Source organism: Dromiciops gliroides, chromosome 6 (assembly GCF_019393635.1).
Source record: "Dromiciops gliroides isolate mDroGli1 chromosome 6, mDroGli1.pri, whole genome shotgun sequence".
NCBI lineage: Eukaryota > Metazoa > Chordata > Mammalia > Microbiotheria > Microbiotheriidae > Dromiciops > Dromiciops gliroides.
In genome coordinates, this window is record NC_057866.1 from 164,714,331 (window position 1) to 164,742,202 (window position 27,872).

Genomic DNA, 27,872 nt, shown 5'->3' on the forward strand with positions numbered 1-27,872 from the left:
TAATATGTAAATTAATTTAGGTAGAATTGTCATTTTTATTATATTGGCTTGGCCCACCCTTGAGCAATTATTATTTTTCCAATTGTTTAGGTTTTCATCATGGATCCTTTGGAATTGTCTTGGATCATTGACTTGATCAGAGTATCTAAGTCTTTTACAGTTGGTCATCCTTCCAATATTGCTATTCTTAGTGAGTTCCTGTCTTTTTAGTAAAAGGTTATGTGGAATCAGACTTGCAGATGGTGATAGCAGGTCAGGACACAGGCTCTCATGATTCTTTTCCTAACTTTCTTTTTCAAATTTGTATCTTTGTAAGTATGTGCATACACAGACATGTACAACCCATTCAATTTTACCACGAAAATACCTGGGGAGATTTTGTAGTAAATTACTGTGTCAGTGTCTTTTAATTACTTATTTGGAAATGAAGATTCATATACTTCTTAAGTGGTTTTGAAAGAAAGAAAAGTGAGTGTCATAGTAATTCTTGAATGGTATTTTATCATACTCTTGCATTATAATAATAATGGTAGTAATGATGATGATGATAAATAGCTATATAGTAGTTTGAGGTTTGCAAAGCATTTTACAAATATTTTTACTTGAACCACATAACAATAATGGGTGATAGGGGTTATTGTTATCCCCCTTTTACCGATGAGGAAACTGAGACAGACATGAGTTATGTGACTTGCCCAGGGTCACTCGACTAAAAATGTCCAAGGCCAGATGGGAACTCTGGTCAGGAGCTCTAGTTCCAGCCCTCTATCCACAGCACAGCCTAGCTGCTCTCAATATATAATCTGAGTATGGGGCATTCTGTTAAATTGTATTTGCTTGATGAAATTATAGCTGGTACCTATTCGCTTTGACCTAATTAATTTGTCTACTGAAAAATTACTATCTTTAAATGATGCTCTCATTGAAAGGTTTAGATATATTCCATAAAAATAGGGATTGCTTAATTGCATATGCATATGGCTCAATTATACCTTACTGTTTGTTTTAGCCAGAGGGTCCTCTTTATTATCTATTTCATTTTTGAGCCTCAAAGCATTTGTTTGTGTGTATGTGAAAACTGTTGAAAAGGCTTTTGAAAAATTTCTTTTCATGTAAATCTTTTTCACTTGAACTGACTTGTAAGTTAAAATCTTTGAGAGGAATGGAAACTGTGCTAGCACAATTTTTTAAAAAACAACAACAAAAAATAAGCCACAGAATTCCTTAGGGATAGTTGCAAGAAGCTGCCCATTTTAATTTTTTTTTTTTTTTGCTGAAGCAAATTTCACTGCATTAAAAAACAAAACAAAACCTTCCTTATCTTATGTTTTGAATCCTTTTGTTCATTTCTTGGTTAAAAAAAGAACAAATACATCATCTAAATAGTAGATTAAGATTGCATTATCGTTAACAATGATAGTGACAAAATAGGATTGTCTCAAAGTGCTAATGTTTGAAACAGAAAAAATGACTCAACTTTAATATCTAGAATCCCATTTAACAAATTTTATCTCCTTGCCTTAAGAAGACTATCTTTACAATGGAATTCCCAGTTTCCCTTCTTAATTTGTTTAAGGTTTTTCCTCTGGTACTATTAACAATATTTAATGAGATTCTAACAGTGCTTTCAATTTTAATCAGTGGAAAGAGCAATTAAAAGTTGGAATGCTCAGAGGGGCTTGGTTTTACAAGTTCTATGTATGCTTTCTGATGGACTCTTTTCAGAATTTCACTGAGTTACTGCCAGTATAAGAAGTTTTTTTAAAAGACAAAGGTTGTTTTAACTAGATGAGAAGTATCTTTATGAGGTCTGATAACCATTAAAAATGAACAGTTACTGTCATGATCGTTCTGAGTGACCTCAGAAAGACCTGAGTTCAAAAGTAGCCCCGGAAGCTTTCTCTCTTGGTGACCCAGAGAGAGTCTCTTCATCTATTAAAACTATTTATTTTGGGGCAGCTAGGTGACGCAGTGGATTAAGCACCGGCCCTGGATTCAGGCATACCTGAGTTCAAATCCGACCTCAGACACTTGACACTTACTAGCTGTGTGACCCTGGGCAAGTCACTTAACCCCCATTGCCCCACAAAAAAACAAAACAAAACAAAACAATTTATTTCTTCATCTTTAAAATGAGAATAGTAATAATAAGGTTGTTTTGCACCTACTTCACTGGGTTCTATGAGGCTCAAATATGAGAATATGTGGAATCATAATATGGAACTATCACTTATTTGGAATATAAAATGATAATGTATAAGATAATATAGTAATCACTTTGTAAACTTCAAACTATTAGACAAGGGTTTACCTCCCAGGATTCTTGTGAGTATAAAAAATAAGATAATATTTGTAAAGTGCTTTGCAAACCTTAAAACACTCTACAAATGCTAGGTAGTATTAGTATTATCATTTTCTGGTTGAAAAAATATTCGAGAGTTCTAGACATTCCTCTTTGTTAATTTTCTAAGACATTTTTCTTTTTCTCTGAAACATTCCAAACTTCGTACAGCAAGGGCAGGTAGAAGCTGATATAAGGCCGCCAGGTGGCGACATAGTGCATAAAGTGCTGGGCCTGAAGTCAGAAAGACCAGAGTTCAAATCTGCCCTACACTTACTAGCTGTGTGACCTTGGGGCAGTTAGGTGGTGCAGTGGATAAAACACTGGCCCTGGAGTCAGGTGGACCTGAGTTCAAATCTCACCTCAGATACTTACTGGCTGTGTGACTTTGGGCAAGTTTCTTTTTTTGTTTTGTTTATTTTGTTTTGTTTTTGTTTTTTGTTTTGGTGGGGCAATGAGGCTTAAATGACTTGCCCAGGGTCACAAAACTAGTAAGTGTCATTGTCTGAAGCTGGATTTGAACTCAGGTACTCCTAAATTCAGGGCCAGTGCTTTATCCATTGCACCACCTAGCTGCCCCAATTGGGCAAGTTTCTTAACCCCAATTGCCTTAAACATCCAGGGCCATCTCCAGTCATCTCTCTCTCTCTCTCTCTCTCTCTCTCTCTCTCTCTCTCTCTCTCTCTCTCTCTCTATCTATCTATCTATCGCCACTGGACCCAGATGGCTCTAGAAAAAAAGAGTGAGGTTGGTGACCTTGCACAGCCCTCTCTCACTTAAATCCAATTCACTGCAAGTCATGATATCACCTGATGGTCATGGAACTCTTTGGGAACAAAGGACAAACAACTGCTCTGTGGCCCTGAGCAAGTCACTTAACCCTATTTGCCTTTGTTTCTTCATCTGTAAAATGAGCTGGAGAAAGAAATGGCAAACCACTTCAGTATTTTTGCCAAGAAAACCCTAAAATGGGGTCACAAAGAGTTGGACATGACTGAAAAATGACTAAACAGTTTTAAAAAGCTAATATATTAAAAAGTTGCTTCATGTAGATCAGTTATTCTTTTGGATTTTCTTAACTTCTGCTCAACTTCTTAAACTTTATGATACAGAGAAAGTATTCCTCTATCACCTCCTCTCCACACTAAAAATAGCACATGGTAAAGAGTAATAAATACATTGAATGGAAAATTCTTAAAATGATAAACATGTGCCACCATTAGGAATGAGAAAAGCAATCATTACTTCTCTATTTAAAAACTCCATTATAGGTCTCTTGTAAATATCATTAAAATGGTGAATCACAGAGTGTACTTTCACTGTGCTTTGTAACATTTGGTGAAAATTCCCTTCAAATCAATAAACATTAGTTAAGAGAGGATATTTTAAAACTTGTATGACAGCGAAAGACTCCGCTGTGCTCTACATAGACTAAAGAGTGATCCATGGTACTAATTTTGACATTGTAATGTCCACTATGCTTCAAGTGGTTTTATCTGGTTAATGTCAGCATCATTCATTTAGCTATTGTTAATATTATCCTTGTATTGTTTTAATTCTTAGTCATTTTGATTAATGAAAAGCCAAGCCTTGATTTCAGATGTGCTGTATATATACATATATGTCTTGGATAAAGATTGATGTTTATAAACAGGAACACATTAGCCAATTAATGCAAATCCTGTTTGTATTTCAGTTACAGAGATTTTTATCTTAAGTCTGACTCTAAGTTTTGCTTCAGATCTGTCACTTAGAAAGTATTTAGGATCATGGGATCATAGATTTCAAGCTGGAAGGGATGTTGAGTCCAGCTGCCTCATTTTTACTGAAGAGAAAACTGAAGCCCAGAGAATTGAAATGATTCACCCAAGGGAGTAAAGCAAAGTAAAGATTTGAACCCAAGTCCTTTCCTCTGACTCCAGATCCAACATTCTTTCCATGGCATCCTAGTGCCAGAATGTACAATCCCATTTGTGAAACAAAGTTATAATAATAATAGTTATTGGCATTTAAAGAGGGCTTTAAATTATTATGCCCTTGGAAGCTTTGTTAGACAGTTACTACAGATGCTTTCCCCATTTTATAGATTGAGGATTAAGGGTCAGAAAAGCTAAATGGTTGCTCACGATCACACTGCTATTAAGTTGGAAACTGGATTTGAACCCATTACTTTCTGACTCCAGGTCAGGCACTGTCTCTACATATACTTCTTGGTCATTAAAGTGTCTACTAAAAGGTAACAATTTCTGAGAAAATAAGAATACATGTTTTAGGTTGGCCATAAGGACCATGATTAATTTTGTAATGCTTCTTCCTCACTCACTGCCTTTATAATGCCTACATTTGTTTACTCTGTGTGTGTATGTCTTGTATGCCCGTGCACACAAGCGTGATGCTAAAGACCACCATCTTTTTTTTTTCTTTTTTTTTTATTCTTTTTTTTTGTGAGGCAATTGGTGTTAAGTGACTTGCCTAGGGTCACGCAGCTAGTAAGTGTCAAGTGTCTGAGGCCAGATTTGAACTCAAGACCTCCTGAATACAGGGCCAGTGCTCTATCCACTGTGCCACCTAGCTGCCCCTAAAGACCACCATCTAATAAAATCTTCATGAACAATAAATTCCATGTGTAACGATTTTTGGAATTTGAGTTGTCAGGTCTGATCATTGCTTGGCTTTAAGATAGATATCTTTCCCCAGTTGAAGTCTTGAGTCAGTAAAATTGTTGGAAGGTCACACAAGCTGTGCGTTACAAAATTGTATAGTACCCGTCCAGCACCTTTCACGTGCTGGCATTTTTAATCCAGGCAAAAGATTTTGCTTAAAGCAGCAATAAAAGTATAAACAGAGCCTTTTCTGTGAACTCACTAATCATTTTTCTATGATGTGGACTATAGCCATTGGTTAGTCCATGGCTGTAACATAAAACTCACTGACATGCCACCTGGTGTTCCTTTTGTAGAATGTGTTCAAGTTATAGTTTAAAAAAATACAGCAATGACTGTGGCTGAAATGTCCTACATGGGGAAGAAATGACAATGGACTTGGAATTATAAACCAGTGGTGATAAAGAGGAAAAAATTGCCCCAATTTCCTCCCTTGTTTACTCATTGTTTATATAATGAAACCTGTTCGTACCATCTGCTATCGTGCAATCTTTTCACTGCCTGCTCAGCTGCAAATATATGTAATATTTGATGAGTTTCTGCTCATAACGTTTTCATTTTCTCTAAAGCTTTCAGAAACACTATAGGGGCTGGATGCTTTCTTCTGTTCTTTCCAGAAGTAATGCTTTCTCTACGATTGGAGATGGGACTATCATTTTAGGCAGTGCCAAAAACCCCTTATGCTACCCTAGAGATGGGATTCAATCAGAGACCACCACCCACCAGACGGCAGATGATGGCGAATCCATCCTGTTGTCTTTTTTTTTTCATTACCAAGGCTGATTTCCATGCTGCCATATCTGTTACATGCATGTGTATTCATTGAATTGCTTAGCACTTTGGTGTCCAGCCAAAGCTGGGGTGTTCCAGATCTCAGCTTCTGCAATCAGCATTATTGTTAGTGATTATTTAATGCTATGCTGGAACATTTAAAGCTAAGAGCTATCCAGAGGAACAGAACATGCACCTGAGATGGACTACTGGCTGGGGAGTTCTAACCGATAAATAGTTGGAAGTTCCTCCACCCCTTTTACAGAGAAGTAAGGATGCCACTAAACAGACTTCCTAACCAAAGAGTTCTCTTTAAGAGAGGGTGCCAACCAGGAAAATACCTCTTTAGGCCAATATTTTGCTGCCTCTGAACACTAACATTCAAAAGAGACCTCCAAAATAATTTCTCCATTTTATGTGTGAGACTCAGTTTAGGCTAGTGGTGTTTGTTGTCAAACAATGCCAGTATTTATGTAGCACCTACTGTGGGACAGGCATTATGCTAAGTGCTTTACCAATATTATCTCACTTGAAATTCACAATAGCCCTTTGAGATACATACCTACTATTATTAATCTCCATTTTACAATTAAGAAATAGATAAACAGAGGTTAAGTGATTTGATTAGAGTTATACAGCTAGTAAGTGTCTGAGTTCAGACTTGAACTTGGTGTTCCTGTGGGTTCTATTCAATGCTCCACCTACCTGTCCAGGTGTATAAACTATGTACAAACAAGATAGGTTCAGTATTAATTGAGATAATCTCACGGTGGGGGCGGGGGGGGGGAACGGACATGACACTAACATAAAGGGAGATTGGGAAAGTCTTCTTTGTAGGAGGTGGGATTTTAAATGAGTTTGTGTGGGTGGTGGTGGTGGTGGTGGGGTGTTGTGGGGCAATGAGGGCTAAGTGATTTGCCCAGAGTCACACAGCTAGTGCCAAGTGTCTGAGGTCAGATTTGAACTTGGGTCCTCCTGAATCCAGGGCGGGTGCTTTATCTACTGCGCCACCTAGCTGAGTTTTTGAAGAAAGCCAGAACGTAAAGGAGAGAAGAGAGAGAGCATTCGAGGCATGGAGGACAGCCAGTGAAAATAGTCAGGAAATAAAGAGTATTGTTTGAAAAACAACAAGGAGTCCAGTGTTACTAGATATGTGGAGGTGTGGGGGAAATAAGGTGTGTGAAGAATGGCATGGTAGAAAGGGACCAAGTTATGGAGGGCTGAAAAAAATGAGAGGGTTTCCTATTTGATCCTAGAGTTCATAGGGAGTCACTGAAGTTTATTGAGTGGGGAAGCTTTGGTCAAGCCTTCACATGAGGAAGATTGCTTTGCTGAATGAAGGATAGACCGGAGTGAGGAGAAATTGAGAGAGAACAACCTGCAGGCCGCTGTAATGGTCTAGGCATGAGACGATGAGGGTCCACACTAGGGCAGTGGCCGTGTCAAAGTTGTTAATAACAACAACGATAACTAACACATATAGCACTTGATGTGTGGCCTGATTTTGATCCTCACAACAACGCTGGGAGGAAGATGCTATTTTATTGGCCCCATTTTACAGATGAGGAAACTGAGGCAAACAGAGGTTAAGTGACTTGCCCAGGGTCACACAACTAGTCAGTGCCTGAGGACAGATTTGAACTCAGGAAGATGACTCCAGGCTCAGTGCTCTGTGCACTGTGGTGCCACCTAGTTGCCCAAAGCAATGGGTAGACAAAGACTAGAATGAAAAGTTTCTGTTCTCCAAGAGCTTCCATTCTGCTAGCTGGGTGCAGTATGTACACAGAATCTATGCCCAGTAATATTAAAAAATTAAAAAAAAAAACATTAACAGGTAGGGGGATCAGGAAAGAGCTTGTATAGAAAGTAGCTGTTGATCTGTGGTTTCCTGGCAATTGATGCAGGCGGATGCATGACACTTGTAGAAGTTTATCAGGAGCCTAAAATTATTTATTTTGCTGAATTGAGATAAGGGGATACATGTTGGTTTTCTGTGGGCATGATTCTCTTCTGGAGGCAGCTCTATATTCCACTGGATAGAGCACCGGGCTTGGAGTCAGGAAGACCTGAGTTCAAATCTTGCCTCAGATAATACCCTGAGTGACCCTGGGCAAGGCACTTAACAGATGTCTGCCTCTGTTTCCTCACCTGTTAAATGGGGGAGAATAGCACTTGCCTCCCAGGGTTGCTGTCAGCATCACATGAGATAATGATTGTATAGTACTCAGCATAGTGACTGGCATGTAGTAAGCACTATATAAATCTTAGCTATGATTACTGTTACCTATAAAATGGAGGGGGTATGTGGAAATCTAAAAAAGTAGTTTCTACTGAGCAGGGCTGTTATGCAGCACACATAAGACAATGGGTAAAGAGCTTTGCAAACCTTTAAAGTCCTATAAAAATGCAAGCTATTATTACCATCCCCTCCCCTGCTTTGAAGGGGTAGGAAACAATTCATAAGACAGCACGTGAAAAGAACATCAGACTTCACCTCTAAAGACCTTGGCTCAACCCCAACTCTGGTGCTTACTAGCTGTGTGACCATAGGCAAATTATTTAACTTCTCTGAGTCTCCATTTCCTCATGGGCTAAACAAGCATAGCTGTTGAACCACCTCAGCCAGAATGTTGTTTTGAGGGAAGTGCTTTATAAACCATAAAGCACCACAGAAATGTGAACTCTTAATTGCACCCATTATTTGAGGCAAACCTTAGCACAATTGAAGCCTGGAGTTTATTGGAATCAGCAGTTTTTATTTAGCTCTTCTTTCACTAAAGAGAGAGATGCCACCTGCTGCCTTCTTGGTGTAAGCCAAACTCAGAAATACATACTGCTGGTGGTGAGCGAGATCATTAAAAGATAGATTAGGCAGTTGATACCCAAGGCACAAAGCATTTAATAGAACTGTTATAGAAATGTGAGCTACCTTTTTAGTCTGCTCCAGTCTCCAGATTTACAAAATGCTCTTAGTGAGGCATAATCAGTAGCTTAATCATTTATTCTAGTGGGATAAATATCCACTAATTGAGCACCATATGAAATATTTCCCTGCAATAAAATTTTTAAAAATTAAAGACCTGGTTAGACAGTTAAAAGAACAGCATCATCCATGCAGGGTGTAAATACATTACAAAGTGATGTGATTTTTATGTTTGCTATGAAAGGTTGCTTAATGAATCAAATCCTATTTGATCAAATAAAATAAAATCCTGTTCTTTTTGAACTATCAGAATTGAGAATTAAGTGAGCCAGATAGAAATGAAAAAGAAAAAAGGAAAGCACAGGGAAAAATGATTTGCTTCTTCATCTTCCATTTGGGAAAAAATATTAGATTCTCAATCAATATTTTAATGATTCCATCTGAGGCAGGAATTAAGGAAGAGGAAAATATTAGACTGAATTTGAGAAGTTGAATGATGCTTTTTTTGGGGGACAGGGCAATGAGGGTTGAGTGACTTGCCCAGGGTTACACAGCTAGTAAGTGTCAAGTGTCTGAGGCCGCATTTGAACTCAGGTCCTCCTGAATCCAGGGCCAGTGCTTTATTCACTGCACCACCTAGCTGCCCCTGAATGATGTTTTCTTTCAATGATTTCAAACTGCCCACTGCCATGAAAGTCCATTTCTTTAACACTATGATTCTCATGGTGATACTATGTGGTTGTGAATCATGGAGTATTGCGATCTTGGAAGAATCAAAAGTACAAGTAATCCTGAGGGAATGCTGGGTGCAAATAGACTCCAATGATGCCTGGAGTATACAAAACTACTTAAAAGTCATCAGGGGCAGCTAGGTGGCACAGTGGATAGAGCACCAGCCCTGGAGTCAGGAGTACCTGAGTTCAAATCTGGCCTCAGACACTTAACACTTACTAGCTGTGTGACCCTGGGCAAGTCACTTAACCCCAATTGCCTCACTAAAAATAAAAAATAAAAAAATTTAAAAGCCATCAGCGAGAGAAGTATCCCTCACAACCTATCAGTCATACCACAAGCCCCCTAGTATAGGCTCTTATCACCTCTCAACTGGACTATTACAGCAGCCTCCAATTAGGTCTTCCTGTATCCCCTCTTTCCTATTTCCAATACATCCCTCTGTATAGCTGTCAGAATTGTTAGTCATGACATGTAGGTCTGACTGTGTCACTTCTCTGCTCAAGAACTTTCATTGTCTACCTGTTTATTGCCTTTAGGATCAAATACACGCTCGGCTTTAGGATAACCTGTACATACCTTCCCTGGCTGGATTCAGCCTATCTTTCTATCTTTCCAGGCTGATTACAAATGGTGCCCCCTCACATACACTCCATGCTTCAACTCAACTGGTCATGTGTGTATGTGACATTCAATTTCTTACTTCTGTGCCTTTTCACAGAGTGTCTCCCATGTCTAGAATGCTCTGTATTCTCCCCGCGCCCCCCCCCCCCCGCCCCTTCACTTCCTGGAACCCTTAACTTATTTGAGGCTCAGCTCAAGGACAACCTATCTCTTTGAAGAGGCTTTCCCCCATCTCTTCAGTTATTAATGTTCTACCCCCCCCCAACCCCCTGCATCATTCTATTTATTTTTGTATATATCTTGTATTTACTTATCTGTAGAAATGTTAAGTCCCCTAATGGAGTTTATACGCCGATTAGGGGAACTGTTGCCCTTTTGTAATTATATCCCTTGTACGTAGTACAAGGTATTGAACAAAGCTTGTTTATGGAATGATAGTCGACTGGAAAAGAAGGTAAGTTGGTCTTATAATAAGAAAAGGCAGCTGGTGGTACAATGGATAGAGTGCTAGGCTTGGAATCAGGAAGACTTGAGTTCAAAACTGCCCTCAGATACTTACTAGCTGTTTATCTCTGGGCAAGTCACTTAATTTCTGTCTCCATTTCCTCAAAGCGTAAAACAGAGATAAAAGAAGTACCTGCCTTCCTTGGTTGTTGTAATTCTTGAGACTGTGATCCCATGTGCCTCAGCAGATCTCAGCAGTATGGTGCAGGAGAAAGAATGCTCGAGTCCGAGGACTCGAGTTAAAGTTCTACCTCTGTCACTTCATATTGGTTGACCTTGGACAAAATACATTGACCTTTTTTTTTTGTGGGGGGGGTCTCCATTTTCCCATCTGTAAAATGAGGGACACAGACTGAATGACTTTTTTTTTTTATTAAAGTGAGGCAATTGGGGTTAAGTGACTTGCCCAGGGTCACACAGCTAGTAAGTGTTAAGGGTCTGAGGCCGGATTTGAACTCAGGTACTCCTGACTCCAAGGCCAGTGGTCTATCCACTGCGCCACCTAGTTGCCCCCTGAATGACTTCTAATAACCTTTCCAGCTTTATTGATCTCCCCCTCACTCTCCCAAAGACCCCAAACCCTAAAGCATTATCAAAAGTAACTGATCTTTTACCATAAAAAACCCTAAACGGCAGAGTTAGCGCATCACTCATGGAATCAAATTAAGAAAGTAGTGGAGAGTAATATAGGGAAGTATATGAAGTACTAACATTACATTTTCTGTATAAATACTGAGGTTTTTTTTTTTTTACCATTTCTAAACCTGTGCTATTTTTTAAAGAATCGATTTTCTCCCTTATCTTTCCATTTCAATTAAAATACTTTATTTGTGATGGTGCGTTTTTCAGGTTACTTGCCTACAAGACTTTTTTGGTGATGATGATGTTTTTATTGCCTGTGGACCTGAAAAATTCCGTTATGCCCAAGATGACTTTGTCTTGGATCACAGTGGTAAGGATATGAATTTGAAACCTCTTAACATCTATACTTTCTTTTTCACTGTATTGCTGTCTTTAGGATTATTTCTTCAGTTTCTTATAGTCTATACCAGCACATATTGAGAGAGTTTCACAAAAGGATCAGATGGGCCAGTATTATATAAGGCAATGGACCTTTATTATGGCATGCCCAAGACTGGAAATTAAACCCCCAGATAATAATATTAATTATTATTATTATTACTAATATATTACTAGTAAAATAGTAATTATAATGATAAGCAGTTACATAATACTTTAAGGTTTGCAAAGCACTTTATAAATATTATCTCATTTTATCTTTACAAAAGGACTGGCAGGGAAGTGCTATTGTTTTCCTCTTTTTTACAAATGAGGAATCTAAGCCAGACAAAGGTTGTGTCTTTTCCAGCCTAGCTGTAGAGGCATGGATGATAGAGACAGCAAGGGAAAGGTACAACCAGAATGTTCCCTGGAATCTTGACTGTGATGTCCTTCAGAACATGTCTAGAGGAAAAAGGGAGGATCAGCAATGGTTCTTTGAGTTGCCACCTTTGTATGACCAGCTTCACCAGCCTTTCCTCCATCTCGTAGCTCATAGGTAGAATAGCTGACGTTCCCTCACTTTCATAAAAGGATACTCAGTGAGACAGTGACAGTAATGGATTTTATAGGGAAGGAGCAGTTTCTCAATCAGGTGACTGGTTGGTTTCTCATAAGTAATGTCATAGGCAGGGAGATGCTAAGGATTGGCTAAGGGAGGGTTAAAAGAACTAGAAACAAATGGGAAATGCAAGCATAGGAACGTGGAATGTTCCAGAAAAGCCAGGAAGGAGGTGACTTATCCAAAGGCAGCTTGCCTTCAGTGAGTACTGGCCCCACCCCCCAAGCAAGATATCCTTTTGGATTTTCACAGCATTTTTAAGGAGTCTATAATAACTGCAAAAAATGAGTTGAAGAATGTGCCTTTTAAAATGATATCAAAATGAATAGAATTATAACTTTGTTGAGTTGCTAAGATTTTCCATTTCTAGTACTTTACCTTTCAGTTCCATATAGGAAATCCTTTGCCTGTGATATGTTCCATTTTTGTTCATCCTCTCACATCTGTCACCAGAGGTTTATTAAGAAAGAATATTTGACTAGAAGTTGGAGGACCTGTCCCTCAATAGCCATGTGAGCTTGCCAAGTCATTTAACTTAAGGCGGTATTATCCCTAATTGACAGGTAAGGAAACTGAAGCAAAGAGAGGTCAGGTGACAGATCTAGTAAATATTTCAGTCGGGATTTGAACACAGGCTTTCTCTGACTCCAAATCTAGTACTTCCTGCATCATGCTATAGTGACTCTCAGCATTCCTGAGTGTTTCCTCCTTGCTTCCCCTCTTCCCTCCCCCAAGTAGGATGATATTAGAATTGGATTTATATTAAGCTGTAGGTAGAGATTCATCAACATTCTAGTTGGGCCAAAGAGTTTATTTCCTGTTGAAGGGTGGAACCAGGTGAAACATTAGGCACAATCTTTCTTGCCTCCTCCCATTTCACTTTTTCCATGCCTGGGAATAATTTTTTTTTTTTTGACATGGAATAGGTCAGGAAAAAGTACATTACCTCCTAACTTAGCAGCACCAGCTCAACGGAAGATAAATTCAAGCATGATTTGTGGTTCTAACGTTGTTAGACTTGTGATACTTGCTTTTTTTTTTATTATTAATGTTGCTTAACAATAATAAGGAAATGTCAAGCTAGGTTTCTAGCACAGTAAATTTCCACTGTCCATGATTTGCTTTGGGTCTAGTTCTGAAACCAGATATATTTAAAACTCCATCTGTTCCTCACTAGAGTGCCGTGTCTTGAAGTCATCATATTCTCGTTCCCATGGTACGACTAAGCAGTCTGGATCCAAAAGTCCTGGGCCTTCACGTCGCAGCAAATCACCTGCCTCAGGTACTAATGAAAAAGGAGTGGGTGTTCAGAACATTGGATATTTGTTGGGTATTTTTTTTCCTGCTTTTATGGGGAGGATATCCTTGCCTTGCAATGAAGTTTCAACTTTGTGAGTGAAACGAACCTAAGAAAACAGTATTCATGCATGTTGTGCACATGAGTTTGACAGGTCCTCATATTACACTTTCCGAAAATAAGAGAAGATTTGAAGCTGAGGAAATTCACATTGAAGGCTCATGTTCTACATGTGGAATTTGCATTGATAGTCATAGGATTTTTTTCACCATTCATCACACTGAAAACCATTTGGGGTTTCCCTTTGAGTTTTTTTTTACAAGTGCATCTTTAGGTAACAGATGTGGAAGTACCCAAAATTTACCAATGAAAAGTTCCCCAGAATAAACCTTGACTCATAGTGAATAAGTGGCAATCACTAGCAAGGCACTAATATCCAGCTAACATTGTTTTTAAAAAACCAAAATTCCCTGAAAAGTTAAGTGTGTTGGCCAAGACTGTTAATTTCTCTTCTGAGAAAGATGCTGATTTTTATATAGACATTCTGTGAAGTACAGCATTTATCACAGATTAGTGTCTTCTTCTGGTCTTAGCATAACAAGAATTGTAAAAATGGGTACTCTCCCTTAGTGTTGCCAAATTTTTTTAAAGACCAATACATTTACCTCCCCAGAATTAGCTTGTTAAATTTCTATTGTTTTTTTTCCACGTCAGCTTCTTTAATAGTAACATTATAGTTTTCAAAAGTAATGCTTAAAAATGCCATTGCTACTTTTTAATTTTTATTTAAAAAAACAAGCTTCAGGTTTATTTCTTTCAGGCCTGGAGCTCTCTCTTTAGATCCACACTAATCTTATGGCTGCCTCATTTTTAGTTCCTGCTACTGAAAAACCATTTTAAAATTAAGTCCACATTAAAACCAATATAAGTGACTTTTATGTGGAGGTTCCTTTCTAGTAATTTGGGTGAACCAATTTGAAAGTCTGCTAGAGTTACTGATTGAAGTGAAGAAATCTTGAAAAAGAAAAAAGCAGACAATGACGAGACCAGAAAAGGCAAAAATTGTCTCACCATTTTCTTGGTGCCATCCCCAGAACCTGTCTTAAGCCTCAAGAGTTTGTGAAAATGAGACACTAACCTTTGAGATTTAACTTGAACCTGACTTGCTATTACCACTCTCCTCTTCTTTCTCCCTACCCTCCCACGGCCCCCTCCTCCCCTCTTTTTGATTCTTTGGTTGTTATGCCCTTTCTATCTATCTGTCTTTATGCACGTTTAGATCTATTGAATAACTATTCTCCTTAATGTTTCCTCCTTTGTTTGTACTGAATGTGTACAGTAAAGAGGGGTGGCCTCTACTCCACTGCTCATTCTACAGCTAAATCCCCAGGTGAGCCATTCACTAGGGTTGTGATGCTGCTGGTGCTGCTGCTGCTGCTGCTGCTATTGCTGTTCCATTCTCTTTCCTTCCATTTCCATGAATGCATCTGAGCTTGTTCCAGTGGGCATCAATCTGTCTGCACAGTGCAAAATGCACCCTAGGATTTGGGGTGCCTGAAGCTTCCCATGCCTCTGTGCGTGCGTGCGTGCGTGCGTGTGTGTGTGTGTGTGTGTGTGTATGCACGTGTATGCTCGCTAAATTCCAGTAACAAGTGAGTTGAGGTAGATGCACCACTAGCCCTCCCCACCATCCCACTCCATGGGGCTTCTGATAAACACATTTTTTTCTATTTTCAATTACAAATTCTGCCCCTTTCCTTTAACCCTTCCCCCACCTGGGAAGTGATAAAAAAATAAAATAAAATTTGCTTGTCATTTGCAACAGAGCCTTAGAAACAATATGCTAGTTTTGTTCTAAGTCCCGTAGCACCTAGAAACATATGTATGTTTAAGGGAATGACTAAAAGCAGTTAATCTTAGGATCTGAGATTCTCTTTAAGGAGAGAGAGAAAGAGAGAATTATCCAAAATAGAGTTGAGAAAGTGTTTGTACAGACTGAGGAAGTCTCAAAACAATGAGAGCAGGGAAGCCTCTGTTAATCTGAATCTGTGAGAGTGTTTGCAAATACGAATGGTCTTTTTCTTTTTAACTGGAAGCATGATTCATAGCGTGTTTGTCCTCTAAATCAACCATCCCAAGCTGTAGTCCACACAAGATGGAAGAAGTTGGATTATAAATAACAAAAACCTTCTGAAATAACACAAGGTCTGCAGGTACTCAACATTTCAGTATGGTTTCAAAACTTGGACCGAGGTCAGTAGAGTAGATAAGATAGTCTACTCTTTTAACATAAACTACTGTAGGATTTTAAAGTCTCACTCAGGGTATGCTGGATCTTCTTTATTTAAAAGTTACCCTTGTGCCTACTCAGCACATCACTTGTCTTGGTAAGTCAAAAAGCTAAGTTTATATGATTGAGATTTGAATGTAGTTTTATTATATTTGAATAATTTCCTTCCTTCTTTAATTGATATTTTATAGCTAAAAAAAGGGAAGAATGTTATGAGAGAGACTTTATGCCAGATATGACTTATTTCCAGCAAATCCTAGAAGTTTTTGTAGGAAGGAAGGAAGAAAGGAAGGAAGGAAGGGAGGAAGGGATAGAAGGAAGGAAGGAAGGAAACAAGCAAAGAAGCATTTATTAAGCACCTACTGTCTGCCAGGCACTATGATAACTATAGCAGGACTTTACAAATATTATCTCATTTTTTTTTTCTTTTTTTTTTTTTTTTTTAGTGAGGCAATTGGGGTTAAGTGACTTGCCCAGGGTCACACAGCTAGTTAAGTATTAAGTGTCTGAGGCCGGATTTGAACTCAGGTACTCCTGACTCCAGGGCCGGTGCTCTATCCACTGCGCCATCTAGCTGCCCCAATATTATCTCATTTGATCCTCACAACAACCCTAGGAAGTAAATGCTCTTCTGCTCCCCATTTTATAGTTGAGGAAACTGAAGCAAATAGATATTAAGTAACTCCCCCAGGGTCATACAGCCAGTAAGTTTCTTAAGATGGATTTGAACTCAGGTCTTCCTGACTCCAGACCCAATACTCTGTCCACTGTCTCATCTAGCTGCCTGTATTCTTGTATTCAGAAATATGACCTACCTTATCTGTGGAGAAATTGTGGGATAAGTGCTGCCAAAAGCAGGCACTAGGGAAGAGATGCTGGATTTGGAGTCAAGAAGATCTGAGTTCAAATCCTACTTCTGACACTTTTAGCTGTCTCTAGGCTTAGATTCTAGGCAACTGTCTTGACCTTTATTAGCTGCCTCAGGCAGCTAACTAGGACTTACCAACTGATGAAGGTAAATTAAATTGCAGTAATTAAGTTAAGATCAGCAAATACATTGTGTGATCTGATCTCCATAAGTAGAAGAAGAAATCTCAAGTCATCCCCTTACTTACATCATGTACCCTAACAGGCTGCATTAGCAGTGCCCTTCATAAAGCATCCATGATTGAGCCATGGAATCATCAGAATTTCAGAGAGAAATAGTAATCGTGTAACTGTGGCAGTACAGAATAGGATTTTAACCCAGATCAAAAAGATTGCCATGGGTAAGGTTGTCAAGGTGTTTAATCTCCTAAACATAGATCTACCTCCTCCTCTGTCCTACAAAAACAAAACCTTTGAAATTAATGCTTAACAAGCATCTCAAATTTATAGTCTAGATAAATGCAGATGGGTAAACACCGGCAGAATTGGTTTTAGGAAGTATTAAATTTGTTTTCTTTAGGTGGCAATAATTGGACTTAGGAAACCTTTCATTGTACCAAGGGAGAAATTGTTTAAAGGGGGAAAAAGAGTAACCTTATTCTTTGAGAATGGAGAAGTAGGGGAATATTCCTCAGGGAGAAGAAAATCATCTTTTAAGTCTATTTTCTTCCAATAAACATTTACCAGTGCCAGCAAAGTACCCAGTTACCTAGGGGATGTGGTTGGCCTTTTGCATGGATAATGTTTCATCAAGGAAACACTCTGTGTTCCTCGAAGAAACAAAGCGGGGAATGTGGTAAAATAATGGAATTTGGCAGACTGATTGGGATGGACCACACCTGTCCTGAGTGACATATGCTGTTGATGTCAGCAGGAGAAATCACTCTCCACAGGCAGTTTGAAGGACCTCCCCTTTTGGGGGAGGGAGAGTAAATGCTCGCTGAGGGGAGCACAATCTCTTTCTGGTTGTTTGAGCTGGTGGGATCAGATGAGAGAGAGAGGTTTTTCCTGGCAGTTTTCTCCGGTGGGCCCTGGCTTAATAGCTGTTTCCCATTGAAGCTACAGACCTCAGGTGGTGAATTAATAAGCCCGGCTCTTTGAAATTAGCTGAGCTGGAAGCAAGTTTGGGGATTGTATGGACTTTTTGTTATAGTTAGTTAGTTAGTTATCCATTTTTCTTTTTTCCTATTCCCTTGTCTTTGACTTTATTAATTTCAACTTTGCTATGTATTTTATTCCAATTAATAAAACCCGATTCATTTGTGGAAAAGAGGCTGTTAATCTCCTTTCTTATTAGCCTGGGAGAAATATCCAAAAAAAGGCAGTTTGGAGGGGAGAGAGTTTTGGACCTAGAGGTCCCTCATTATTTTCTGATCCCCAATATTAAGGCGAGCCACCAAATTAACTCTCCCTATATCAAATTTGGCCCCAATAATAAGGACTTTGTAAACCAAGTGCTATATGTTAGTTTAGATATAAATTATTATTACAGCATCCAGTAACCTGGTGATATAGTATATACGACTTAATGCTCTTTTTCAAGAGAGAATTATGTTTGGGAAGGAGGGAACCTAAGCATTTATTAAGCCCCACTGTGTGCCAGGCACTGGGCTATGCACCTGACAATTATCTCACTCAATCCTCACCACAGTCCTGGAGGTCAGTGCTGCTTTTTTTTATTATCCCCATATTATAGCTCAGGAAACTGAGGAAAACAGATTAAATGACTTGCTTAGGATCATGCAGCTGCTAAGTGAGTGGATTTGAATTCAGTTTTTCCTGACTTTACCCTCAGTTGCTCTGTGGATTCTATTAACTGCTGCCTAGGAAAGTAGAGAGTATTGGGTTTAGAGCCAGAAGACCTGGGTTTGAATCCCAGTTCAGTTATTACCTGTGTGACCTTGGGTATACAAAGCCTTGATTTCCTCATATTAAAAATGAGGGAAGGGGTGGGGGGGGAGGTAGGTGGCACTGGCCCTGGATTCAGGACAACCTGAGTTCAAATCCGGCCTCACACACTTGACACTTACTAGCTGTGTGACTCTGTGCTAGTCACTTAACCCTCATTGCCCCACCCAGAAAAAAAAAAAAAGGGAAAAAATGAGAGGATTGGATTAGGGGAATCTCTTAGGCTTCTTCTAGCTCCAAGTCTATGACCCTACTTTTAGTTACAATTATTAGTAAATCAGGGCATCTAGGTGGTGCTGTAGTGCACTGAGTGAAGGCTCATCTTCCTGAGTTCAAATCTGGCCTCAGAAACTTACTGATTGTGTGACCCTGGGCAAGTCACTTAACCCTGGTTGTCTCAGTTTCCTCATCTGCAAAATGAGCTGGAGAAGGAAACGGCAGACCACTCGAGGATCTTTGCCAAGAAAACCCCAAATGCAGTCATGAAGAGTTGGCCACAACTGAACAAGAAAATCACTAGCTAGGAGTTCTATTAGAAAAATGTTTAGACATGGTTTAAGTATTAAGTTATTAATATTTGTAAAGTATTGGGGGGAAATAGGACATAGAAATTTTTTTTAATTAAAATTTTAAAGTTGGAGAAAATGGTAGGTCCCAGTGATCACTGATTTTCTTCTAGTTTTTTACATCCTTCCAAAGTTATCTAGCAAAGCAAATTTGTTTTCTGAACATATACCAATAAAAACTCAACAACTATTATTGAGCAGCTGCAGGGGAGGTGCTATCTATCTTGAAGGAATTTTTTTACATGTAATACTTATTTCCTATGAATTTCTGCCACCAGACTGGAATTTTAAGAGATTTCTTAGACATTTTTGTTGTGTAACTAGAATTATCTGGCTTCTGAGAAATAATCACACCAGTTTTGTGTAGTCTGCTAATGTCAGATATACTTATGCCCTGCTTGCTAGGAAAAGGATCAATAGCAATGAGGTTTATATTAGATAATAACATTCATTCTCATTTAAATTTGCTGGTATATGTTAGCAAGGTAATGTGAAGCATGAAGTCAGTCCCCAACACTCCCAAGTGTGGCCTAAACCAGATTAAAATATAATAAATATTTTGTAAAAGAAATAAAAATTCAACAAGATAATATTGCATTATAAAACTGTCAATAGGCACTCTCTATATAAACATCCTTATGTATACTTGAATGTCCCTATTTCTGTTTTGAGTTTGACGTCACTGGTGTAGTAGATAGTGTTGAGTTGATGTTCTTATAACAAGTATACTAAGCCATGGATGAGTTTTGATCTGCATTCGTTATGATGTTCCCATGCTAGAAATTGACAACAAATGCAAAACGATAAGTTCTTAGTATCTTTGTAATCTAGGTAGCTGTTAGGTGATTTTTTTTTTAAAAGTTATTTTGGACTTCACAAATTATTAGTGATTTTGTAATTGAGAAAATTAATAATTAGCACTGTGATTCCTGAAAGAAAAAGAAATAAAAATTAAAAATAACAAGATTGAAGTCTCTCAAGACCAACTTTAAAATGTGCATATCAGTGTTTAAAAGTGATTCATCTGAAAAGAAGCATTTATTCATCAAAAGCAGCACGCTAATTTCCTCTTCAGTAGAAGGGTGCAAATGTTTAGTTAATGAGTTGAAATTTAAATGGCCCAATTTAGCTCCTAAAACTTATTTATGTTATTTAAACATTTAAAAGCTTGGTTGATGTCAATCTGTGGTTATGCCTCCAGAATGAGAGAGAATTTGGATGGGCGTTGTATCATTCCTTGCATATTCTGTCATCACTTTTGCAAGAGAAAATTTAAAATTATTAGGAGACCCTGGGAAATTGTAAGAGGCAGCCATACATGATTCACTGAGATCATAGCTATCTAAACCTCATGGACAAATAGCAGAATAAGATTCACTGAGGAATACACAAAATAAAGAAAAAAATGTTGGGTGAACATAGAGAAGAGGGAATCCTAAATTATGGAAGTAGAACACAGTTTACTGCTATTTTTATATGATTATAGGAGAGCAGGATCTTGGGGTCACAATGAATGATATAATAAATAAGAATTTGTGCTCTTTGAGGAAAGCAGGGACATGATATGATAAAAGGTAACCAGCAGAATTTTTGATAGGAGTATCTAATTTGAGGTTTACCATTTAGAATAGATTTGGCTAAAAGTACTAGGTTTTTGTTGTGTGTGTGTGTGTTTTTTTTTATCATGAGATTGTAGAACCTAAGAAGGTGAAAAATGATAGGAATTAGCAATAACTCATCCAGAGAGGTTGAGCCATGACTCGGGAGTTTTCATACTGACAGTCATTAAAACAAAAACATCCAGCTGTTTCCCTTTCCTCCACGTTAGAAAAGACTAATTATAAGGGGAGGGATTTGAGTTTCGCTCAAGTCAGACCAATAAGCATTTATTAAGCCATTAATGTGAGTCAAGCATTGTGCTTAGTGCTAGGGATACAAAAAGAGGCAGAAACACAGTCCCTGCCCTCAAAGAGCTTATAACCTAATGGGGAAAATGATATGCCAGCAATTATGTACAAAAAAGATATAGACAGGATAACTTGTAGATAATCTCAGGAGGAAGGCACCAGCCTTTTAAGGGGGACTGGGAAAGGCTTCTTAATTTTTTTTTTTTAATTTTCAGTTATACATTCTACCCCTTCTCCTCCACCCCCTCCTCCATTGATTGAGATGGTAAGAAATATGATACCTATTATACATATGAAGTCATGCAAAACATATCTCCACATTAGCCATGTTCCAGAAAAATCAAGAAAACTAAAGAAAGGAAAAAAGGATGCCTCTGTTTGCATTCTGAGTCCATCTGCTATCTGGAGGCAGATAGCATTTGGGAAAGATTTCTTACAGAGGGGGAGATTTTAGCTGAGATGCGAAGCAAACCAGGAAAGTCAGGAGACGGAAATGAGGAAGAGCATTCCCAGACACAGGGAACAGTCAGGAAAAATGCACAGAGTGGGGAAGGGAGTCTTGTGTGAGGAACAACAAGGAGTAGGTAGAAGAGATTGAAATACAAGAGGAGTGGAAAGGTAGCAAGGGGGCAGGTTAGGAAAGACTTTCAAGGGCAAACAAAAGGGCTAATATTTGTTCTTGGAGGTAACTGGGAGCCACTAGAGTTTATTGATCAGATCTGCACTTTACATGGCCTTCCTTAGGATGGTGCAAGTGTTACGGGGAAGAGTGCATGCAGAAGGTATTGTGAAGATAGAAATGACAGGACTTGGAAACAAAGTGGTTATAGTGTCCGAGAGGACAGAACAGAGAATAACATCGAGATTTTAAATATGAGTGACTGAGAGGATGGTGGTGCCCTTGATAGTAATAGGGAAGAGCTGTGAGAACTTCCTGATTATTGCAGGCTGGTGAACATTAAAGTAGCATTGACCATGGAACATTTCTTCCCATATTTCAATCCTTCTATGAATGGAGGATCTGATTGATGTGGGTATTTCCTCCAACAATATAGATAACCCACTCATGCCCGCTCTTCTTCTCTGTGGATTTCCATGAATCCTCAACAGGGTACTGAGATCCTTCTTGTGGTTCTCTTGAAGTAGCATAAGGATCATTGGTGTGTCAGTGGATCAGAGGGCTGATGGGACTGTCCAGGCAGATGTGCCCTTGCCCCATCACTACTCTACATAAGGCCCCCCTGGCATCTCTGTTCACTTAAGGAGGAAAACACCTTTTCTTCTCTGCCACCTGCCATAGAGGCATAGCATTCATTCCCTTGGCTCCCCAGATAAAACCAGCTCCTAATTTCTTTTTTCATAGGCTACCAGAAAAATGGTAGGTGCATCTTGGCATAGCTTTGCTTAGAGAAAGATGGTTGGACTAGATCAGAGTTGGCAAACTCATGGTTGAGTTCCACAAAACTTCAAGTGCAGACAGAACTAGATCAAAACGTAATCGGGGAATGTTTAACAAAATAAATAAAAATGCAACAACACAACATAGATAATAGCATTTTTGTGGGGTTTTTTAAAGTCAGTATCCACCCACAGGGATCCATTTCTATTTGAGTTTGATACCTCTGGGCTAGATAATATCCCAAGAAATTGTTAGTCTTTAAGATTCTTTGGTTTCTGAACCTATTTTTCTCATTTAGATACCAAAATCATTGGAACTAGTTTTGTAGTAGATTGACCTTATCCCTGTAATATTTTAAAAGTTCAACAAAACAATTACCAGCTGTACTGTATAAGGTGCCATTTCAGATTATTACCTTCAGTGCTGAGTTGCAATCTGCTTTGAGCTTTATTTTTAATTAGTAGAGCATGTGTATAATTAATATTGTAAAAGGATCTGATAATTTTGTATTCTAATGATCTTTTCTTCTTTGTTTTCTTGCTTTGCTGTTGTGTGACCAGTTAATGGAACTCCCAGCAGTCAGCTATCCACTCCTAAATCAACAAAATCCTCTAGTTCCTCTCCAACTAGTCCAGGAAGCTTCAGAGGACTCAAGGTATGGAGTACAACATCCCAGGTCAAAGTTAAGGGTGACTTTGTTATTAACTTTTGATGACATACTCTGTTTTTAAAATTTTAATATTTTTATTTTTCCCAATTACATGTAAAAGCAATTTTTAACCTTCATTTTTTTTTTTTACAATTTTGAGTTCCAAATTCTCTTCTATCTTCCCTCCTCTCCCTCACCATTGAGAAGGTAAACTGATGACATATTCTAATTCAGGATTTCTGTGTAAAAAAGTAGAATATGTGAATAAGCAATTGGATTCATTTCAACAGATGTTTATTAAAGATACAAAGTTGAAAACTACCCTCACAGAGTTTACAGTTAAGCAATGTTGATAATAGACTTTTACAAATAACTAAAATACTAATAAAAATGAGAAAAATGTACAGAAAAGGGTTAAATTGAGAAGCATGATAGATGAGGGTTTCTATCTGGAGTATCACAGAAGGTCTCCAAGAGTGGGTGATAAATCATCTGGGTCTTAAAAGAAGAAAAGGATTTCAACAGGCAGATAAGGAAAGGAGTTTGTTCTAGAGATGGGAGACTGCATAAACTAAGGGAGGAAAAGAGTGGAACAGGACAGAAAATGACTGTTAGTCTAGTTTGACTGGGAACCTCCTCTGTGTGTAAAGAAGAGTACCATGAAGTAAGACTGGAGACACAGTTTAGACCCAGACCACAGAGAACCTTCAAAGCCGGAGTAAAGGTTTGTATTTTTCCCAGTAAGTCCTGGGGAGCCCGCTAAAGGTTTTTCAGTAGAGGAGTAGTGTTTAATCATATGTGAGGGGGCAGCTAGGTGGCGCAGTGGATAGAGCACCGGCCCTGGAGTCAGGAGTACCTGGGTTCCTCAGACACTTAACACTTACTAGCTGTGTGACCCTGGGCAAGTCACTTAACCCTCATTGCTCCACCAAAAAAAAGAAAAAAAGAAATATTATTTCATTCAATCCTCACAACACTCCTAAGAAGGGAGGTGCTGTTATTATTATCTCTATTTTATAGTTGAGGAAACTGAAGCAGACAGAGTTAGCTACCTTGCCCAATACAGTTAGTGTCTGCAGCTAGATTTGATCCCAAGTCTTCCTGGCTCTAGACCTGGTGCTCTGAATACTTCACTACGAGCTGACTCAGCAGCAAAGAAGAGAGGCAATAATTAATTAGAGAGAAAATAAGCTCTGGCAATTAAGAAATTTTGTATTTATTTTGTTGTGTAAAAGTCTCTGTACATGTTGTTCTCCTTGTAGAAGGTAAGCTCCTTGAAGGTAGGGATTATTCCCCCCCCTCCTCCCCATCTCTGTCTCTTTCTCTCTCTGTCGCTCGCTCATATCCATAGCATTTAATATGGTACCTACCACATAGAAGTGGCTTAATAAATGCTTCTTTAATTGAATTGAATTAACTTCTCTTGCTTTCAGTTTCAATATCTGTAACATAAGCAGTGGGGCCCCTATGGTGACAATGTGGATAGTGTAGGGCCTGGAGTTCAAATCTGGTCTTGAACACTTAGTAGCGGTCTGACCTTGGGCAAGCTACTTAACCCTGTTTGCCTCACCTTCCTCATCTGTAAAATGAGCCGGAGAAGAAAATGGCAAACAGCTCCAGTATATTTGCCAAGAAAACCTCAAATGGGGTCACACAGAGTCAGATACAACTGAAACAACTGAAGTACAACAGCAAAAAACCTGTAAGCATCATATCATCTCTAAGATCCATTCCATATTCAGTGTGATTCTCTGGCATAGGTACTTAGCTTTCAGCCAACCTAGCTGGTTTGCAGGGGCTGTCAAAATCAAACTTCTTTTTATTTATTTATTTTTTTTTACAGTAGTTTGAAATGAATGAGGTTCTGTCAGACATTCAACTCCAGCCACATGACCAAATGACTCTATTCCCCATTTTGATACTTGCCTCAAGAACTTGCTGGGTGGATCTCATTTCATATGCATGGTTTCCTGAGTAGGAATAGGGAGCAGATATTACACAGCATGTAGTGTATGCTGTCTTTAAGAGAGAAATGTGGCTCTGTCATGCTATGATTTGTTATCGTGTTGCTCACAGCATAAAACACACTAATTTTTACATCAATTTGAATCCCTTGTCAGCATTGTCTTCATCAGCTCTGTCTCTGTTTCAGTGAAATTAAAATGGAGAATTACAGATAATGATCACATGGTAATGTTATGCATTCCCTTCCCTCTTCACTTAAAACTCTTGAGAGTCAAAGTCTCTTTTCAAGAGCAAGATCAATCATACCTATTCTTTGTCACTATTTACTCCAGGTAGGTAACCCTGAAAGCCTTGGGATGATAGATGTCTGATTAAAGAAATCAGACAAGTAATAAATGAAAATTAAACAGAGCCTTTTAGTATTGAGGTGGTGTGGTATAGTCAAAGGCCCTGGATTTGCATTTGGAATCAGTGGACCTTGGTTCCTCATCTGAAAAGTGAGTTAGATTAGATGATTTCCTAGGTCCTTCCAAGCTTCAGATAAGTAATCATCTAAAAAAGCTGAAGCCAGTGCTGCTCGGGAGTGCCTGACTCTGAATATGGAAACTCCACCAACACTAAAGTGTTATTCACCAGTGGAAATAACTGGGTTACATGGTAAACCTGGAATTTAGTGCCAAAGGTAATCAATGATACATTCTGTGGAGATTTGTGTCTTTTTGTCTGGATATTGCCTGATCATAGAGAACTGTTTGAGGGACAGTGCTCCAGAATATAGGCAAGGACCTTTTTTGTTTTTGTTTTGTTTTTTAAAATTTCTATTTGAAAATAATGTGGGATTTATTATCTATCTTTAAAAATTTTTATTTCTTTGGAAAAAATTTCAATCAATAATTATTTTTCTCTTTCCTTCCTGTCTCCTGTTGAAAATAAAATAAAAATAAAAACCCTTGTGACAAATATACAGAGTCAAATAAAACAAATTTCCACATTGGATATCTAAAAATGCATGTCTCATTCTGCATCTTGTATCTTTCTTGTCATGTGAGGAACATTCTCATTGATCAGTCCTCATGGGTGGTTAGTTATATTTATTACAGTTCTTAGTATTTCAAAGTTATTTGTCTAGATCTATGGCATTATTGTTATTGGTTCTGCTTCACTTCACTCTGCATCAGTTCATATAGGTCTTCTTAGGTTTTTCTGACCTGTTCCTCATTTCTTTTGTTTTTGTTTTTGTTTTTGTGGGGCAATGGGGGTTAAGTGACTTGCCCAGGGTCACACAGCCAGTAAGTGTCAAGTGTCTGAGGCCGGATTTGAACTCAGGTCCTCCTGAATCCAGGGCCGGTGCTTTATCCACTGCGCCACCTAGCTGCCCCTCTGTTCCTCATTTCTTAAGGTGCAATACTATCCCACCAGATTCTTATATTATAGTTTGTTCAGCTGTTCCCCAAGTGATAGATAGCCCCTTAGTCCTCAGTTCTTTGACACTACAAGAAGAGCTGTTATAAATATTTTTTCTATGTTTGGGTCATGTAAGGACCTTTTAGAGAACTAAAGAGCTGAAAAATAAGATGCTAGGACATTTTTATGACCAGCTACAATAAGGTTGTGAAAGACCATATTTCACCTAGAGGCTACCTCTAAAGATTTGTGATGATGTCCTTGGAATCTGGAAGACTTGGATTCAAATGCTGTCTCGGAAACTTGGCAGCACTGTGACCCTGGGCAAATCATTTCATGTCTCTGAGGCTCAGTTACATCATCTATAAGCTGGAGACAATATTAGTACCAGTCTAGCAGAGCTGTTGGGAAGTTCCAGTGAGAAAGAGTGTAGAAGGCGCTTTTAAAATCTTAAAATGTGACAGAAATGTTAACTTTTTAATTATCTTGTTGGCTTAGTAGCCCCAGTTATAAGAAGTACAGAAATGAACCTTTTTTGCCATAAATGCTGTGCCTCAGTTTCCTCATGCATAAAATGTATGAGGATGATAATCTTTAAAGTACCTACTTCACAGGGTTGGTGGGCTCAAATGAGATAATGTAGGTAAAACATTTGACAAACTTGAAAGTAGCATCTTTAAATGTCAACTGTTTAGAGTTATTTTTATTCCTTTAAAATCTAGTTGAAGTACTAATGATTTTGCTTGGAAGGTTCTCTGTTCAGAAAGTGCAGACTGACCTGACTTTTGGGAATCATAATGAAAGTGGTTAAGACAGAATCCAATAAGAGGAGAAAGGGCAGAGCTATTATATGCTGGCAAGTTTTATATAACAGCCATTGGAGAAATTGCAGAGTGACTGTGCTATCAATGATTTTGGTGCTTGGGTGATTAATGAGGGGGTTGGGATATGGAGAATGGGCAGAGAGGTTAAAAATGTTCTTTGAACCGAAAGCTGGAGACCATCGCATAGTCAGGGTTTGACATCAGTGCAATTTATAGTATTTGGTAGGGCAGTATTTAAGTTTTAGTAGTTAAGTCATGATGTTTTCTTTAGGACTGTTGGTTAGGCACTCTTTAAGTGTGCGAGACAGATCAAGAAAGCTTTTTTTGTGGGGTGGGGGGGAAGGGGGGTAAAAGAGCAGGGGAGGCTTTTATCTCATCCCCAAAGTCCCTAGTCTAAAACTTCTGTTCTTAAACGTTTCAGGCATGTCTGTAGAGATTGAGGGATAAAGTGTCTCACTTTGGGATAATAGAGCTTTTTGCCCCCAGGCTATCCGGCTGCAGGGATTCCTGGTAGTTGAAAGGAGGGGGAGAATACATTTGGTACATTATCCAACATC

General features: G+C 38.6%; 1 protein-coding gene across 8 annotated transcripts in view; it reads left to right on the top strand.

Annotated features, from left to right (window-relative positions):
* DCLK2 (doublecortin like kinase 2) overlaps positions 1-27,872 on the top strand; it is a 216,141-nt gene that overhangs the window by 128,566 nt on the left and 59,703 nt on the right. For 5 of the 8 annotated variants that reach the window (XR_006353556.1, XR_006353555.1, XM_043970686.1 and 2 more), the window contains exons 3-6: positions 11,408-11,510; positions 13,357-13,461; positions 14,816-14,866; positions 23,034-23,128. Coding sequence is in view for 5 of the 8 variants with exons in the window: in XM_043970686.1 (XP_043826621.1) it covers positions 11,408-11,510; positions 13,357-13,461; positions 14,816-14,866; positions 23,034-23,128 (354 nt within the window). In the remaining 3 variants the exon portion in view is untranslated. The remainder of the gene's footprint in view (positions 1-11,407; positions 11,511-13,356; positions 13,462-14,815; positions 14,867-23,033; positions 23,129-27,872) is intronic. The other 3 variants (XR_006353557.1, XM_043970689.1, XM_043970688.1) reach the window with 1 other exon arrangement.